The sequence below is a fragment of the Protopterus annectens genome, chromosome 2.part1 (assembly GCF_019279795.1).
Source record: "Protopterus annectens isolate FY-2018-M chromosome 2.part1, PAN1.0, whole genome shotgun sequence".
NCBI classification, from domain to species: Eukaryota; Metazoa; Chordata; order Ceratodontiformes; family Protopteridae; genus Protopterus; species Protopterus annectens.
In genome coordinates, this window is record NC_056729.1 from 1,789,062,720 (window position 1) to 1,789,080,469 (window position 17,750).

Genomic DNA, 17,750 nt, shown 5'->3' on the forward strand with positions numbered 1-17,750 from the left:
GGTGGTCCCCTGCCATAAACAAACTCTATAACAGGAGGAGGAAAATGATGCGGAATAAAGTGAAGTCACAAGACTGGAAAAACTCCCTTATCAGCCTCAACAAAAAGTTGAGATCCCTCATCAAATCCTCTAAAGCTAGCTATGAAAACAGAATTGCAGCAGATAGTAAAGACAACCACAAGGCCTTCTATAGTTATGTAAAGAATCTCCACGGCAATACCCAGATTTGCTCTGAGCTACTACATAATGGTACCTCCTATACCAAGCCAACAGATATTGCCAATATACTGGCCGACAGATTAAGTGCCAAATATACCCCCCTCCCCAAAGGCCCAATCATAATACCAGTACATTAATGCTGCACAGGTTAAAACAACACTATCCAAGGGCAAAAATACAGCTTCTAATGGACTTGACAATATCTCTGGCTGTGTTCTACATGAATTACAGAGTGAAATGGCACCTCACCTGTGTGCACTGTTCAATCACAGCCTCACCTCAGGCTTTGTCCCTACCAAATGGTGCACTGCTACAGTCATCCCTCTCCACAAAGGAGGAGTGACTACAGACCCTGGGAACTATCACCCCATTAGCCTGACAAGTCTGATATGCAAAGGTATGGAACGCATCATCATGGACCTAATAAACAAGGATATGGCAACACCCAGATCTGCTCTGAGTTACAGCACAAAGACAAGAAAATTACAGAACCAACTGATATTGCCAACATCCTGGCAGACAGGTTCAGTGCTAACTTTACCCTCCTCTCACCCCCTGAAGGGCCCATATCTATACAGGAAGAAAGCAGAATCCCTGTAATCACAACTACGCAGGTAAAAGCTGCACTCTCTAAAGCCAAAAATACAGCATCCATGGGACCGGACAACATCCCAGGCTGCATTTTACAAGAACTTCAGAACAAACTGGCTCCCCACTCATTACAGCCGAGTGACATCTCCAGGCATTTCTGCAGTTACACCCTACTGCTCCTCTAGGCGTCAAATATTGCCGGTTCATATTTGCATTAATAATTCCAAAACTATGTTACATACAAGGTAATAGAATTTTTTTATCTTGAAGCATACATGATAGCAAACACAATTGTATTGATATATGACCTCTGTCAATGGGTATTTGTTAAAAATGTAAGGTGATAACTTATATTTTTAAATGTTGAAACCACGCCCACTAGGAGTTAAAGGTACACACTCAAAAGAGCTCTACTGGAGGGAATGAGTTAAGCACCATGTTCAATAATAGCCTCGCATCAGGCTTTGTGCCCACTGAATGGCACACAGCAACAGTTATCCCACTCCACAAAGGGGGAGCCACCACTGATCCCGGGAACTATTGACCTATTAGCCTGATGAGCCTGGTATGCAAGGCCATGGAACATATCATCATGGAACTCATAAACAAAGACATTGATAACCTCCAAACTCTGGATCCCACCCAGGTCGAGTTTGTGAAAGGCAGATCATGCCTCCTGAACCTGATCGACTTCTTTGAGGCAGTCACCAAAGACATAGATGAGAGTAAGGTGGTTCACACAGCTTATCTTGACCTCGCCAAGGCTTTTGACATCATCCCCATTATGGAATTATAGCTAAACTCACTAAACTAGGTATAAATCCCTACATCACAAGATGGATTGCCAACTGACTCACTGACAGAACCCACACTGTAAAAGTTGCAGACTCCAAACCTGACCTCAAGGCAGTGACAAGTGGAGTACCACAGGGTTCCGTCCTGGGACCTCTCCTGTTTGGTATCTACTTCTTTGAAGTACAGGCTAACACAGAAGGCCTCTGGCTAATGAAGTTCGCAGATGACTGCAAACTAGGAGCCATAGTCAAGTCCCCAAATGATGTGGACATCCTACAGAAGGGCCTCGCTGAGACAGATGCCTGGTGTCAGAGCCATGGCATCAAGCTCAATGCCAAAACGTGCAGTGTCATCCCCTTTGGTAAAAACTCTGTACCCATGAACTACCACATAGGCAGCAATCTACTTAACACTGAATGTGTGATAAGAGACCTTGGGACCCAGGTGGACAGTAGTCTCTCCTTTGATAGTCACATCGCCACAGTAGTCAGGAAGTCCTTCTATGTGGCACATCTCATCATAAAAGGGTTCTAATCCAGGAAAAAAGAGGTCATTGTTCCCCTCTACTCGACAGTCATTAGACCCATTAGAGTACAATGCCCCTTTTGGAATGTACCTCACAAGACATCTGCAACAGCTGGAAAGGCCACAGAAGTACCTCACAAAGAGGATTACTGGCCTCAAACAAATGCCCTACACTGACCGCCTCAAAAAACTCCAGCTTTACTCCATAGCATATTGCCTACTCCAAGGTGATCTCTGCCTAACGTATAAAGCTATGTCAAACCCAGAGCTGTTGGACATGCTACACCTAAAGAAATCCCTCCGAGCTACACATTCTAGGGACCTAAACCTTGTCACCACAATAAACAGGACATGCTGGAGGGATAGATTCCTGTCCCAGAGACTTCCCATACTCTGGAACAGGCTACCCATCTACGTCAAGCAAAGTTCTTTATTACCACTCTTCAAGAAAAATCTTGATGAGTGGATGGGAAATAGGAAATACACCCCAGGGATCACTTCTGTGTCTCTGCTCGACAGTGGCACAGGAAAATAACTTTCTTGGGTGGCGTAAGCTAGGTAACCTTGTCGGCTAGGCTTACATAGGCCCTTGGGCCGATAGCCTAGTACATACCTATGAATCTATATAGGGAATCTCCAAACTCTGGATCCCACACAGTTTGGTTTTGTGAAGGGTAAATCATGCCTGCTCAACTTGGTCAACTTCTTTGAGTCAGTCACTAGTTGTGGATGAAGACAAGGTGGTTCATACAGCCTACCTTGATCTGGCCAAGGGCTTTGATACCATTCCCCACTCAGGAATCATAGAAAAACTCACTGAGCTAGGCATCAACCCCTACATCACTAGGTGGTCGCAAACTGGCTCACAGATAGAACCCACAGTGTGAACATAGCTGACTCCAAGTCATATTGTCGACCAGTCACGAGTGGAGTCCCACAGGGATCGGTCCTGGGTCCTCTCCCTTTTGGTATCTACTTATCAGAAGTCCAGGGCAACACGAAGGGACTCTGGCTGACAAAGTTTGCAGAAGATTGCAAGTTGGGGAGCCACTATTAACTCCCCAAGTGATGATGACATCCTACAGAGAGACCACCACATTGCCACTGGGGTCAGAAAGTCCTTATATGTGGCACATCTCATTACTATGGGTTTTGCATCCAGGAAGAAAGAGGTCATTGCCTCCCTCTACTTTTCCCTCCTTAGGCCAGTCATAGAGTACAATGCCCCATTTGGCATGTATCTCACTAGACACCTGCAACAACTGGAAAGGCCGCAAAAGTACCTCACAAAGAGGATCCTAGGCCTTAAACACTTGTCCTATATGGACAGACTCAAAAAACTCCAACTATTCTCGGTCTCATATCGCCTACTTTGAGGTGATCTCTGCTTGACTTACAAAGCCATGTCTGACCCAGCTCTGTTAGAAATGCTACATCTAAAGAAATCCCAATCCCTCCACACCACAAGGTCCAGAGACCTCAACCTCATTACCACAATCAACAGAACGTGCTGGAGGTACAGGTTCATAACCCAGAGACTGCCCATGCTATGGAATAAACTTCCCATACATGTCAAACAGAGCACCTCATTGGCCTTCTTCAAGAGAAATCTTGATGAGTGGATCGGAAATAGAAAATTCACCCTGGGGATCACTCCAGTGGCTCTATTCGACAGAGCCACTGGGAACTACAATCGGGTGGCACGATGCCAGGGTAATCCTATGGATTAGGCTTGTAAAGACTCCAGGGCCATTAGCCTAGTACACACCTATGAACCTATGAACAACCATTTTATTTGAGAACAGAACTTGAAACCAAGGTCTACCCAATAATTGCAATGTAGGGAAAGGCCAATTAATGGAAGAATATGCCCTTCCTTTCACTGATTCACTTCTACCAATGTGGTTAGTAACTAATGAAATAAAACAGGCATCACCAAGAAGACCACCATGAAGCAAAAGCTAAGCCACAAGTTTCTGAGGTTGAGGCTTCACTGCAGGGAAGTATCAATCTACTGCAAGCAAGCTCTGAGCACATATAGCCTCAATTATGTAGCTCGACAATGCATTAACATTAAGTTTTATCTACCCTAAGAAAAAATGTCATGCTTAATCCTGCCTAAACTGTCTCCTAAAAACCCAGGTCTGTTCCTGAACCAAGGCCACACCGCTGGGCTTACTTAGTCAAAAGGAAACTGTAGAGTTTTCTTTCCCTTCAGGTTCAACATATCAATACATTCTACAAGCCTGTACACTAACTACATCAGTGATTTCTAATTGATTAAATTCAAGTCCAGTATCTTAATATAAGATATGATGTTTTCCATTGAAATTAAAGTCCAGATATATTATTTAAATACATACATGCAGTAAATATAACATCAACTGTCTGCTGGCCACTTGTACTGGCTTCAAAATACAATATACAAAACAGAAACCTGAATGCCTCAATGAAACAGTGCACACAGTAGCTGAAAATTTTAATGGATGCTGTAAACACTGTTGTTCAATCAAGTTACCAAAGTCAAGAAGTGAAAACGTTTGCCCTCCTTAATTGCAGTTCCTCATTAGTCTGTTCTGTACCACTCTCCTTCAGTATAAGCCTGAATGTACATACCATTACTGCCTGCTGCACCAATGTATTGCTATGTTCACACATGTTCTTTAGGATCTTGTTGGCAGCACTGTGGCGAGCTGTGGTAGTAGATTTTGAAGCGACTGTCAGCGGATAAATTAAGGCCTAAATTGGACCAAAATTAAGAAAAACAAAATAATTATACAACATTGCGACACTGTTAGCCACAACCAAACTATTGCAACCAGTATGATTATAAGGAAATGAAAGCTCTGAAGTAAGTACTGGGATTTACTTTATTATTACTGCATTATCCTTCTTACTTTATTGGTTCTATTACCTCAGCAGGTGATACATTAACATTGAAATAAATAAGACAGTAAAACAAAGCACTGTACTTGCGGATTTCTTTTTCTGTGCAGCATATCTAACAGCACATTAGTCCCAAATAAATAGTAACACTGTTAAGAAAACCAACTTGGTCACCAACAATAGCCGCACATAAGCCTGGAAAAGTACATGATTTACACAATATAACCTTAAGTAATGCACTCTTTGGATTGCAAACACAGACAAGAGTTCCTGCTGTAATACTAGGTTGTCAAGAGTTTCTTGATTAGCATGCAGTTTTGTCAGGACTATGACTAACAAATCCTAATTCTACTTTTCAAAATATAGACAAATTTAAAGCAAGTACAAATATGGCCAGTGGCTCCACCACCAACACCCAATCAGCCCATCCATTCCAGGGACACAACAGCTGGGCATTCCTGGGGACTGGATGGCAGCCCTAATGTTCATTTTCTCCTGCTCAGGAATCAAAGTCAGCCCTTCTGATCCCTGGATGGATATGGGTGGTAGGGAGCAAGCCAGCTTGCTGGTCCTGGTGTGTGTGTGTGTGTTTGTGTGTGTGTGGGGGTATCCTACTTCTCTCAGTTGGAAGCACTCCCACCCCCTTGGCAGATCATCCACGCCAGCTGTTGTCTTCTAAGGGGACTCATGCCTCCACATCCTGAAGTCTTTACTTTAGTGGTGTTAAGCACCATGACAGTGGGATTGACAGGCTTGAACTCCACAGGGTAACACAGAGTACCCACACTAGGTGTCACCCTTGAGGCAAGTGCAGTCCCCTTCCTCCTCCTGGGATAGGTAAGCCAGCACTGCCATTCACCCCAGCCACCTCACACACGTACCTAAGCCACTACTATAACTTTTGTTATTGGTGACATAGGCAGGACTTTATCCCTATATGCCATGCAACTGGCTTGAGACTTTTAATTTATTCAATACTAAATAGCATGAGGTTAATTCATCACTCTGTTTCCTGACTACTAAAGTAAAGACTTTTCAGGACGTGGAGGCACGAGTCCCCTTAGAAGACAACAGCTGGCTTAAATGATCTGCCAAGGGGGTGGGAGTGCTTCCAACTGAGAGAAGTAGGATACCCCCCCCCAGGGGTTGGGAGGGTGGCCTAATGGTTAAGGTGTTTGCCTTACAAACACAAGGTACAGGGTTTGAATCTCACAGGGGATAATTGGCTAGGCTTAAAGTGGCTCACAAGGACAGTTAGCCTAGTGCGAACCTATGATGATGATGATGATGCAGGTCTTCTAAGCTTGGAAATCACTTACTTACTGAGAGATATTCTCCAAAATATTCCACTGAAAACACATTTTATAATATTTCCAACATCTGATAAAAATTGCAAAAGTAATAAATTGATACTATTACAAAAATGTAAAATACTAAAGATATTTGGTAGGCACTGGGTTAGAAATGTCCAGTTGTGCACACTTACCATAAATGTAGATGTTCGAGTGTATTCACTGTTGCAGTCATCACATTTGGGTTATCTACCTGCAGGTAGCCCCCAGCCGGCGTGAATATCAGAGTCTTGGATTCCTGCGTCGGATGCTGTCTCTTCTTCCATGACGTCAGGTCATCAGGGGTATAAAACATGCAGCCGACACCATTACAACAGTTTTTTCTTGCCCCAGATGTCAGGTGCCCCCACAGAGGGAAGCAATTATATGTTATCGTACACCTCCATCAAAAAGCAAATACACCAGAAAGCTTAAATACACCAAACAAGAAGGAAAGGTAGAGCCAAAAGAAGTCAGGGGGCTGGAGGGAGAGTAACCAGGACTGCAACAGTGAATACACTCGAACATCTACATTTATGGTAAGTGTACACAACTGTACTATGGTCTTCCTGTTTCACTGTTGCAGTCATCACATATGGGTTGATTTCCAAAGCTAAGGAAGGGAGGAGGAAGTTAGAGAGCATTAGGGCCAGCTATTAAGCCCTGCAAGACCGCAGTGGAAAAACCAGCTTTGGATTTAGAAAAAACAGGCATGTGGTAATGCTTGGTGAAGGTATGTACAAAGCTCCAGGTAGCAGCTTCTAGGATGTCCCTGGTAGGGACTCCTCTGAGAAAGACTGTAGAGGTAAATGCAGCCCTGGTGGAATGTGATCTTATCCCCTGTGGGGTAGGTTTTCCATGGTGCTTATATCAAAAATGAATGCAATGGGCTATTCGTTTTGAAATGGTTTGCTTTGAAATGGCCTTCCCCTCTGCCCTTGCAGCAAAGCCAAGTAGCAGCTGTTCAGATTTTCTGAGAGGCTTAGTCCTGTCCAAACAAAATCTAAGTTGTCTGTGCATGTCCAAAGAGTGCAGTATTTGTTCTCCTTTGTTTTGTAGATTTGGGAAAAAGGTAGGCAAAAGAATGGACTGATTTAATGCCACACTAGACACCACCTTGGGCATAAAGGAAGGATTGGTCCTGAGAGAAACCCTGTCTGCATGGAAGATAATGAAGGGCTCCACTGCCATGAGGGCCTGTAATTCAGACACTCTTCTTGCTAAAGTGAAGGCTAGAAGGAAGGCTGTTTTCCAAGAAAGGAATTTCAGCTCTGCAGTTGCAGCTGGCTCAAATGGAGGGAGAGTGAGCTTTTCCAATACAAAGTTAAAGTCCCAGGCTGGAGAAGCGGCTCCCCTTGGGGGGGGGGGGGGGGTTCTTAAATTTCTGGCCCCTCTGAGGAATTGCTTTAGCAGGGGGTGAGAGAAGAGGGATTGTTCAGTATTATAATGTTCTGAAATGGCAGAGGCATGAATTTTAATTGATGAAGAGGATAAGCCCTTGTGGAGCATTTCTGTTAAGTACTGAAGAATATGAGGTAAGCTGGGCACAGTTGTGCCCATCCCTTCATTCTGGCTCCAGGAACAGTATCTTTCCAACTTTTCAGCATAGGATTTTCTAGTACTAGGCCTCCTTGCCTCTAGAATGACATTGAGCACGTGCTTACTGAGGGATGCTATTGGAGAGCTCAAAGAATTAGCCAGGCTGCAAGGTTCAGGGTTTGAAGCTGAGGGTGCAGAATCTGGCCCGCCTGCTGGGACAGCAGGGAAGGGGTCTGAGGCAGGTGCCATGGTTCCAGCAGTGTCATACTGCGCAGGAGGGGGTACCAGTGCTGGTGTGGCCAGTCTGCTGCAATCAGTATTGTCCTTGGCTTGTCCTGTTTGATCTTTAGCAGAACCTTCGAGAAGAGAGACAGAGGGGGGAAGGCATACACAGAGAGTCTTTCCCAGGTAAAGGGCAGGGCATCCACTTTCCAAGCTTGACTGTGGGAAGTCCTTGTGCAGAACTTGTCCAACTGGTAGTTCTGAGGGGAGGCAAACAGGTCTATCGCTGCAGTCCCCAGTTGTTCCTCAAGAGGTTGAATATTTTTGGTTCCAGTTTCCATTCGTGTGGGTCCATGAGCTTTCTGCTTAGGTCTGCCAGTGAAATTAGCTTGCCTGGCAGGAATTGAGCTTGTAGGTGCACTTGGTAGCCCAAGGCTGTGTTCCACAGAGCCATGGCTAGTCTGCAGAGAGGGTACGAGTGGGTTCCCCATGCTTGTTTATGCACCACATAACTGTGGTGTTGTCTGTCTTTACCAATAATTGTCCTGGAAGAATGTGTTCTTTGAAGGCTGCCAGGGAATTCTGTACAGCTAACATTTCTTTTTGGTTGATATGCAGGTGCATCTGTCTCGGTTTCCATTTTCCCTGAATGCCCTGCCAAGTGAGCCCCCCCCCATGCATAGTCTGATGCGTCTGTTGTTAGGGTTTGGGCGGCAGGGGGTAGAGTGAAAGGTCGTCCCTTGTTGTGGTAGCAGGCCTCTGCCCACCAAAGGAACTCTGTCTTTATATAAGGAATGATAGGGATCATTGATTCCAGGTTCTGAGAATGTTGACACCATAGGCTTTTTAGATACCATTGTAGTTTCCTCGTATGCAGTCTTGCATATGGAATTAGTAGAATGCAAGAGGCCATGAACCCCAGGGCTTGCAGAATTTTCCTTGCAGATAGCTGGATCTTTGTGGCCAGTAGTTTGAAGTAGGTTGTCAAAATGTTTTCTCTGAAGTGAGGAAAGCCATCTGGGAAGTTGTGTTCAAGCTTGCTCCCAGGAATACAATCTGTTGGCAGGGTACTAGGTGAGATTTATTTTCGTTTATGGTGTACTCCAGTGAGGTTAGAAGTTTCTTCATGAATGCCAGATGTTTTAATAGCAAGTCCTGGCTTTCTGCCTGAATCGGACAATCATCCATGTATGGGTATATTTGAATATTTCTCTGCCTGCAAAATGCAATGACTGGAGCTACACACTTGGTGAATACCCTGGGCACAGTAGATAAGCCAAAGGGAAGTGCAGAGAACTGATAGTTCATGGAGCCTGCTCTGAAGCGTAGGTATTTCCTGCAAGATTCCCTTATTGGAATGTGCAGGTATGCTTCCTTTAAGTCTAAGGTTGCCAACCAGGCATCTTTGCCCAGCATAGGAAGCAGCTGTTGAAGTGTTAGCATTTTGAATTTTGGGATTACCAAAAAGGTGTTTACAATAGAGAGGTCCAGGATAGGATGCCAGGAGCTGTCTTTTCTGGGCATCAGGAAAAGTCCAGAATAAAAACCTTGTCCCCTTTCTTCTGCTGGGACAGGTTGAATAGCCCTGATACTTAGAAGAGAGAGAGAACCTGCTATTGAGCCTCTGCCCACTGATTTGGGGGTAGATCTGGCCAACCGTTTGGGGTTGGTAGGGTGTGGAAGTGGAATCTGTATCCTTGGGAAACTATATTCAAAACCCATTTGTCCTGGGTAGCGAGTTCCCAGTTTTTTGCATGCAGGGCGAGCTTTCCTCCTACGGGAGCAGGCAGTTGCGCATGGCTTTGAAGGGTTAAGGTTAAGTCATTGTGCCATTTTTCCTTAGGGGGGTGTCTTTCTACTCCCTGCCTGAGACTGTAACCTAGGTGGTCTGCTGTTCCTGGGTTTGGACTGAGAAGGCCAGGAAGAGACTGGAAAGGACCAGTTCTTTGAAGGCCAATGCCTACTAAATCTGGGAGGCTGTACTTACAGGAAATCTTTAACAGTTTGCATAGATTTAGCTCTTTCCTCCATCTTTTTGAGGACTTCTGCTCTGTTGCCAAACAGGCGGTCTTGGTTTAAGGGAGCATCCAGTAATTTAGCTTTAACATGATCTGGCAAGTTTTGCTCCTTAAGCCAAGCATGCCTTCTAAATACAGACCCAGTGACAGCAGCCCTGCAAAATGCTTATAGAGAGTCAAAACCACATTGCAAAGTATGTTTACCAACTTGTTCTGCAGAATGCATTATACCACCACAAACACTCAACTGTCAGTATTCCCAGTACAGCAAAGGGATGGTGTGACACCTAGTGTCAATGTACAAGGCAATATTGTTAGCACACAGGATACAAATGTCCTTCCTGACTTTGTTCCTGATGGTCCAGTAAAACCTGATTATCAGCAGCAAATAGCCTTGCATCATGAACTTAATTGATCTTTTTATGTTGACTATGAAGAGGCCAAAGAAACACCGCAATTATGTCCTTTGCAGTCCAATACTAGCAATGATTTGGGGGTGGGAAGTAAATCTACAAATAGAGGTGTGACCCCCCTACCCAAGTATCTTCCTTGACTAACTTCAAGAAAGGGAAAGATGGATGACCACTTATCAACATTTGGGTAGAGGGAAACCTGTGGGAAGATGTTCTTCTAGATACAGGAGCAGCCGTCTCAGTGACAGGTAGGCATTTGCCTCCTGACTTGTCTAAACGTACATGTATTTCAGGTTTTAATGGTTCTGGATATCTTGCCATAGGTAGTAAACCTGTACAAAGTACAGTTTTGTACCTACCATAAATGTAGATGTTCGAGGATCTCCATTGCTGCAGTCCTTACATATGGGTACTCCGCTGTCCACAATCGGCCCGAATACCAAAGGGCTAGAACCGGCGTCGGTCATCGGCGCCCGAGACTGACGACAGTACGTGCCAGTACAAATGCGCATGACCGACGCCATAACCTCAGTCTTTCTTGCCTCAGACGTCAGAATGCAAAAAACACCACCCAAACCCCAACCTAAAAAGAAAAGGGGGGAAGGAGGGAGGGAAAATTGGACTGCAGCAATGGAGATCCTCGAACATCTACATTTATGGTAGGTACAAAACTGTACTATGTTCTTCGTCTCCCATTGCTGCAGTCCTTACATATGGGTAGAATCCCAGAGCAACGGAAAAAAGGGAGGCTGGCTAACTAAATAGCAGTAGGAGCTGCTAACATGCCCTGTAAGATTGCAGTGGCAAACCCAGCCCTAGACCTAGAATAAAGAGGTAAATGATAATGCTTTGTAAAGGTATGTACAGAACTCCAAGTAGCTGCCTCTAGAATGTCTTTAGTAGCTACCCCTCTCAAAAAAGCAGTAGAGGTGGCCGTAGCCCTAGTAGAATGAGGCCTAACCCCAACTGGAACCTCCTTTCCATGATGAGAGTAACAAAAAGCAATACAATGGCCAATCCACTTGGAAATAGTTTGTTTCGAGACAGCTTTCCCTCGTGAAGTCAAAGCAAACGAAACAAATAATTGTTGAGATTTTCTGAACTCTTTGGTTCTGAACAAATGATACCTTAACTGCCTATGTACATCCAAAGAATGCAAAACTTTTTCCCCTTCATTTTGGGGGTCAGCATAAAAAGTAGGCAAATGTATAGATTGGTTCAATGCCACATTAGAAATCACTTTAGGCAGAAAAGTAGGATTAGTACGTAAGGAAACTCTGTCCTTGTGAAAAATCAGAAAAGGGTCCACTGCCATGAGGGCCTGTAATTCAGATACCCTTCTAGCAGAAGTAACAGCCAAAAAAAAAGCAGTCTTCCAAGACAACAACTTCAATTCAGCTGTAGCTGCAGGTTCAAAAGGAGGCAGAGTCAGCTTTTCCAAAACAAAATTAAGATCCCGGGTAGGAGTAGGAGCCCTCCGTGGGGGTCTTATATTCTTTGCCCCTCTAAGAAACTGTTTAACCAATGGATGTGAAAATAAAGGAGGGTCACAATCATAGTGAGCAGAAATAGCTGCAGCATGCACTTTTACAGAAGAGAAGGACAAACCCTTGTCCAATAAAATAGTCAAATATTGCAATGTACAACTCAAATTAGGCAATTTGACATCAAAGCCTTTAGCTGAACTCCAAAGAAAAAATCTCTTCCATTTATCAGCATAAACTTTTTGAGTACTAGGACGCCTGGCTTCCAAAATAACATCCAAAACTTGTTGAGGGAGCTGAAGGCCCTCCTTCTCTAAAACAGAATGCCAGGCTGTCAGGTGTAGAGATTGCACCCTGACATTGAGAAAATGATTGTTTTCCTGAGACAATAAGTGAGGAATCTGTGGTAATGGCCAAGGTGTTCCATGAATTAAGCTCCTCAACAGAGGGTACCAATGCTGACGAGGCCAATCCGGTGCTATAAGGATCATGCAAGGTTTGTCCCTCCTGACTTTCAACAGCACCTTCGGAAGAAGAGGCAAAGGAGGAAAAGCATACACGTGAAGGTTGCTCCAACTGAAGGATAGTGCATCTATTTTCCAGGCTTTTGGATGAAACAGCCTTGTGCAAAACAGTGGCAGTTGGAAATTCAGAGGAGAAGCGAACAGATCTATGTCTGGAGTTCCCCAAGCCCTGGTCAACTGAAGAAATACTTGAGGGTCCAATTTCCATTCGTGAGGATCCACAATCTGTCTGCTCAGAACATCTGCTAACGAATTTTGTGCTCTTGGCAGAAACTGTGCTCGAAGAGTGATGTGCAGATTCAAAGCAGTTTCCCATAACAGCATTGCTTGTCTGCAAAGAGGGTAAGAATGAGTTCCCCGCTTGTTGATGTACCACATGACAGTTGTGTTGTCTGTTCGAATCAACACCAGTCCTGGTTGAAGTAGGCTCTTGAATCCTTCCAAAGCAAATTGAACTGCCAGCATCTCTTTCATGTTGATATGCAAGTGAAGTAGCTCTGGGGGCCAAAGGTCTTGAATCCATTTTCCTCTGAAATGAGCTCCCCAGGCTGACTCCGAGGCGTCTGTTGTCAATATCTGACTTGCCTCTGGTTGGGTCACAGAGAGCCCCTTGTTTAGGTGACATTCCTGAGCCCACCACAGAAATTCTTTCTGAATGTAAGGTAGAATCTGAATGACAGTGTCCAAATCGTGGCTGTGTTGAGTCCAAACGCTTTTGAGATACCATTGTAGCTTCCTCATATGCAGTTTGGCATTGGGAAGTACTAAAATGCAAGATGCCATGAACCCCAAGGCTTGAAGGACTGTCCTTGCAGTCAGCCTGGACATTACTGATAGCTGTTGGAAGTATAGGTGAAGATTTCTTTGTTTGTCCGGGGTAAGAAATGCCATCTGAGCAGCTGTATTCAGTCTCACACCCAGAAAACACATCTCTTGTGAGGGTACTAGACTGGACTTTATTTCGTTCACAGAATACCCTAGGCAACTTAAAACTGTCATTACATACTGCAGATGTTGAAGAAGTTCGCGCTTGCCTTGAGCCAGAATCAAACAGTCGTCCAGATAAGGATAAATTTGAATTCCTGTTAGTCTGAGAAAAGCTATTACTGGAGCCAGGACTTTTGTGAATACCCTGGGCACAGTTGACAAGCCAAAGGGCAATGCAGAGAACTGATAATGCAAATTCCCATTCCGAAATCGCAGGAATTTTCTGCAACTGGGCCTGATAGGAATGTGAAGATAGGCCTCTTTGAGATCCAGAGTCACCATCCAGTGATCTTTGCCCAACATAGGTAACAGCTGTTGCAGTGTTAACATCTTGAATTTTGGAATTTCCAGAAAGGTGTTTAGAATGGACAAATCCAGAATTGGCCTCCAAGTATTTCCTTTCTTTGGCACTAAGAAAAGACGGGAATAAAACCCTGTGCCTCTTTCTGCAGAAGGTACTTCCTGTATTGCTCCCAACTGAAGCAGAGAAGAAATTTGTGCCTGTGCTTCCAGTCTTTGCTGATGAGGCACATCCGGCATACCTTTGAAAGGAGGGAATGTGTGAAAATAAAACTTGTAGCCTCGATTTATTATGTCCAATACCCATTTGTCTTGGGTAACCAAATGCCAATTCCTTTTGAAAAGTCCCAGTTTTCCTCCTAGAGGAGCTGCCAGCAAGGCAGAGTCCGGCAGCTGAAAACAAAGGTCATTGGGTCTGTTTCCGAAAGGACTGACCCCTGCCCTCCCCAGCAGAAGGGGTAGAAGAACTCAAAGACCTAGAAGTAACAGGGCCCTGAGAGGAAGCCCTACCTCTACCTCGCCTCGACCTGCCCCTAGGTTGATAATCCGAAGAGGGGAAAGACCATCCCTTAGCAGGCCAATTCCTACTGAACCTAGGGGGCTGAACCTGTAAAAAGTCCTTAACTGTCTGCATAGACTTAGCTTTTTCCTCCATTTTTTCATTACTGATTCTACTGGAGGGCCTAATAGAACATCAGATTGCAGAGGAGCATCCATAATTCGAGCCTTAACATGCTCCGACAAGGTCTGATCTTTAAGCCAGGCATGCCTGCGAACAACTGAACTAGTAGCAGCCACCCTGGAAGAAGCCTGTAAAGCATCAAAACCACACTGCAAAGAATGCTTACCAACTTGGTCTGAAGCATGCACTAAATCCTGAAGCTCCTTACATTCAATACCTTCAGCTAAAGCATCTACTTTACATTTCAATTGGCCCAGCAAATAATTTTGATACCTGAGCATATGAAACTGACAATTTAAAGCTCTCATAGCCAAAGTAGAAGAGGTATACAGTTTTTTACCCCACCTATCCAGGGCCCTAGCATCCTTGTCCAGAGGAACTGGATTCCTAACCACAGAAGCCCAACACCTTTGGGGCCTTGAGTAATAGTTTCTGGATCAGCCCTAGGACTCTTATATAAGTACTTGTGAGCTTCCGGAACCCTGTAGTATCTATCTGATTTAACCGGGGCAGGAGGCAGAGAATCTGGGTTAAGGGCAGCCTCAGAAAATACATCCTGAACAACATCCAGTACAGGGGGAATAGCCAAGGGCCTGTGCTGAGGCAAAAACAAGAATTCTCTTAGCCTTTTTCGAGAATCAGAATAATCCTGGCCCTCCCATTTGAAATGTTCCCTCATGGAATGCAAAGTCTCAGAGAAAGAAAAATCTTCTGGAGGGGCCTTGAGGGAGTAGTGTCCTCAGCCTCCGAATCAGAATAGGGAGGGAAATCCTGAAGTTCTTCTACAGAGGAATCTGACTCATTGGAAGACTGAACCAAACCCTCCAACCCTGTCTCTACCCTGGGCCTCTTAGGGGGGCATAGAACCCCTAATTAAAGTAATCAAATCTTCAGCCATCTTTAACATGTGCTTCCTAGGAGCTGGACCCTGGGGACTAGCACCAGCAGGGGCAGACTTAGACTTAGAATGGGCTTTGCTTTGAGAAGGAGGAGGCCTAACTACCCTATGAGGGGAGGGAACCACTGACATCAGAGAAGCACCCTCAGCCTGGCCTAACACAGGAGAAGCCACTTCCTGTAGTAACAAAGGCTCCCCTTGAGACTCAGGTAAACTTTCAGAAGGAGCCGCTGAAGTAGTCAGTGGTTCTCCAGAACCGGCGTCCGGAGTGGGCGACTCATCCTGTTTGGTCCGCAAAGACTTCTCTTTGCGTTTTTAGAAGAACCAGGCGTGAATCCGGCGGCATGTTGTAATTACAACGCGTTTACCAAACACCAGCCTAGCACAGTCCAACCGACGTTTAATAGTACGCTTGTTAAAAGTAGCACAAAAGTGACACCCAACAACGTCGTGCTCAGGCCCCAAACAAGGAATACAGAGTGAATGGTAATCCCTATGAGGAATCTGTTTCCCACAAGAAATACAGTTATTAACTTTTTCTGACATCCGTCAATACTGAGGCAAGAAAAAGACAAGTGTGTCCCTAGCGGGTACTTAGCCCAACTTGGTCTCCGGTCTGAAACTCGAAAACCGACAATTCCAGAACGCCGAACGGCACTTGCAAATGCTGCTTCTGCTTAGGACCACGCGGCAAGAAAGACTGAGGTTATGGCGTCGGTCATGCGCATTTGTACTGGCACGTACTGACGTCAGTCTCGGGCGCCGATGACCGACGCCGGTTCTAGCCCTTTGGTATTCGGGCCGATTGTGGACAGCGGAGTACCCATATGTAAGGACTGCAGCAATGGGAGACGAAGAACATCTACAATTCTCCAGTCAAGGGAAACCAGTGAAAGGGGTATTTTTGATACATAACTCTTGCACTTCCACAATTTTGGGAATGGATATATTGTCCAAAATGGGAACTGTCATAGACCTTCCTAATGGTATTATATGGCAAGGACAATGTCCCATGTTATGTATGACCGAGGCAATACATGTATCAAACAGTTCTGAAAAGGGCTGTACTGTCAGCCCTACTGAAAATAAAGTATGGCTAAAGGTAAAACAACAGTTCCCTACATTGTGTTCTCAAGGGCCCACAGACTGAGGGAAGCTACAGGAAGCAGCTTCTGTAGGTAGTGACAAAATTTTATTCCACCATTTCAAAAACAGTATCCGATCCCAAAGGAAGCAGTGACAGACATGCAAAACTGCATACAATGATGGCTTGATGTAAAAATAATTCAAAAGGGAAACAGCCCTACAAATTCACCCATATGGCCAGTTAAAAAGAAAGATGGCACTTACCAATTGGTTATTGATTTACGAGAAGTGAACCAATTCACGACTCCCCAGGCTCATCTGATTCCAGGAGTCCCAGAGCTAGCAGCAAGAATAAAACCACAAAGTCAGTGGTTTACAGTCATAGACTTAGCTAATGGATTCTTTGCAGTATCACTGCAGGAAAAAGATTGGCAAAGGTTTGCCTTTACATTTCAAAATGAACAGTATGTCATGATACGGTTACCGCAGGGATTTCAAAACAGTCCGGTTATATTTCACCAAATAGTTGGATGAATACTACAAGGTTTAGAATCTGATGATTTTGTTTTGCATTACATTGATGACATAGTAATACAGTCTGAAATAAAAGAACAGCATTTAGCTAAAGTGACAGAGGTCCTTCAAACACTGCAGGAGGCAGGGTTTAAGATTAAAAGTAAAAAGGTTCAAATTCATGTCACCTGAAGTAAAATTTCTAGGTACTATTTTACGTCCTTCTGGGCGCACTCCTTGTTCGGAGAGGGTGCAGGGAATCTTGCAAATGGATAAACCAGTTACTTTTCTGGATATGCACAAATTTCTGGGTATCATGAATTATAATCAGAAATTTATAGAGGATTATGCCAGTATGGCAGCTCCTCTGTATGACATGCTTTCTAGCCAAAAAGAATTACCCTTTCTGGAGTGGGGACCAAAGGAAAATACGGCTTTTTGTGATTTGAAGGCAGCATTGGCTAAGGCTAAAAAACTAGTAGCTCCAAGTCTAACACGTCCTTTTGTGCTACAGGCAGCAGCTAAACCGAACATACTCTCTGTTCTTTTACAGGAGTGGCCTCAGGTCTCCGATTCTAGAATGGAAAAGACTTTACACCCCATTACATTTTTCAGTAAAACATGTCACATGTTGAGAGGGGATACCACCCGTGCATTCAGCAACTTTTGGCCATTTACTGGAGTTTAAAACAAACTGAATACCTAACAGCTTTCTCTAAAGACATAATAGTACAGAC

The 17,750-nt window shown here is 44.5% G+C and overlaps 1 protein-coding gene across 2 annotated transcripts in view; it reads right to left on the reverse strand.

The window, feature by feature from the left end:
* MTOR (mechanistic target of rapamycin kinase) overlaps positions 1–17,750 on the reverse strand; it is a 4,577,509-nt gene that overhangs the window by 887,291 nt on the left and 3,672,468 nt on the right. For both annotated transcript variants that reach the window (XM_044063218.1, XM_044063219.1), the window contains exon 43: positions 4,747–4,869. In XM_044063218.1, coding sequence (XP_043919153.1) covers positions 4,747–4,869 — 123 coding nt within the window. The remainder of the gene's footprint in view (positions 1–4,746; positions 4,870–17,750) is intronic.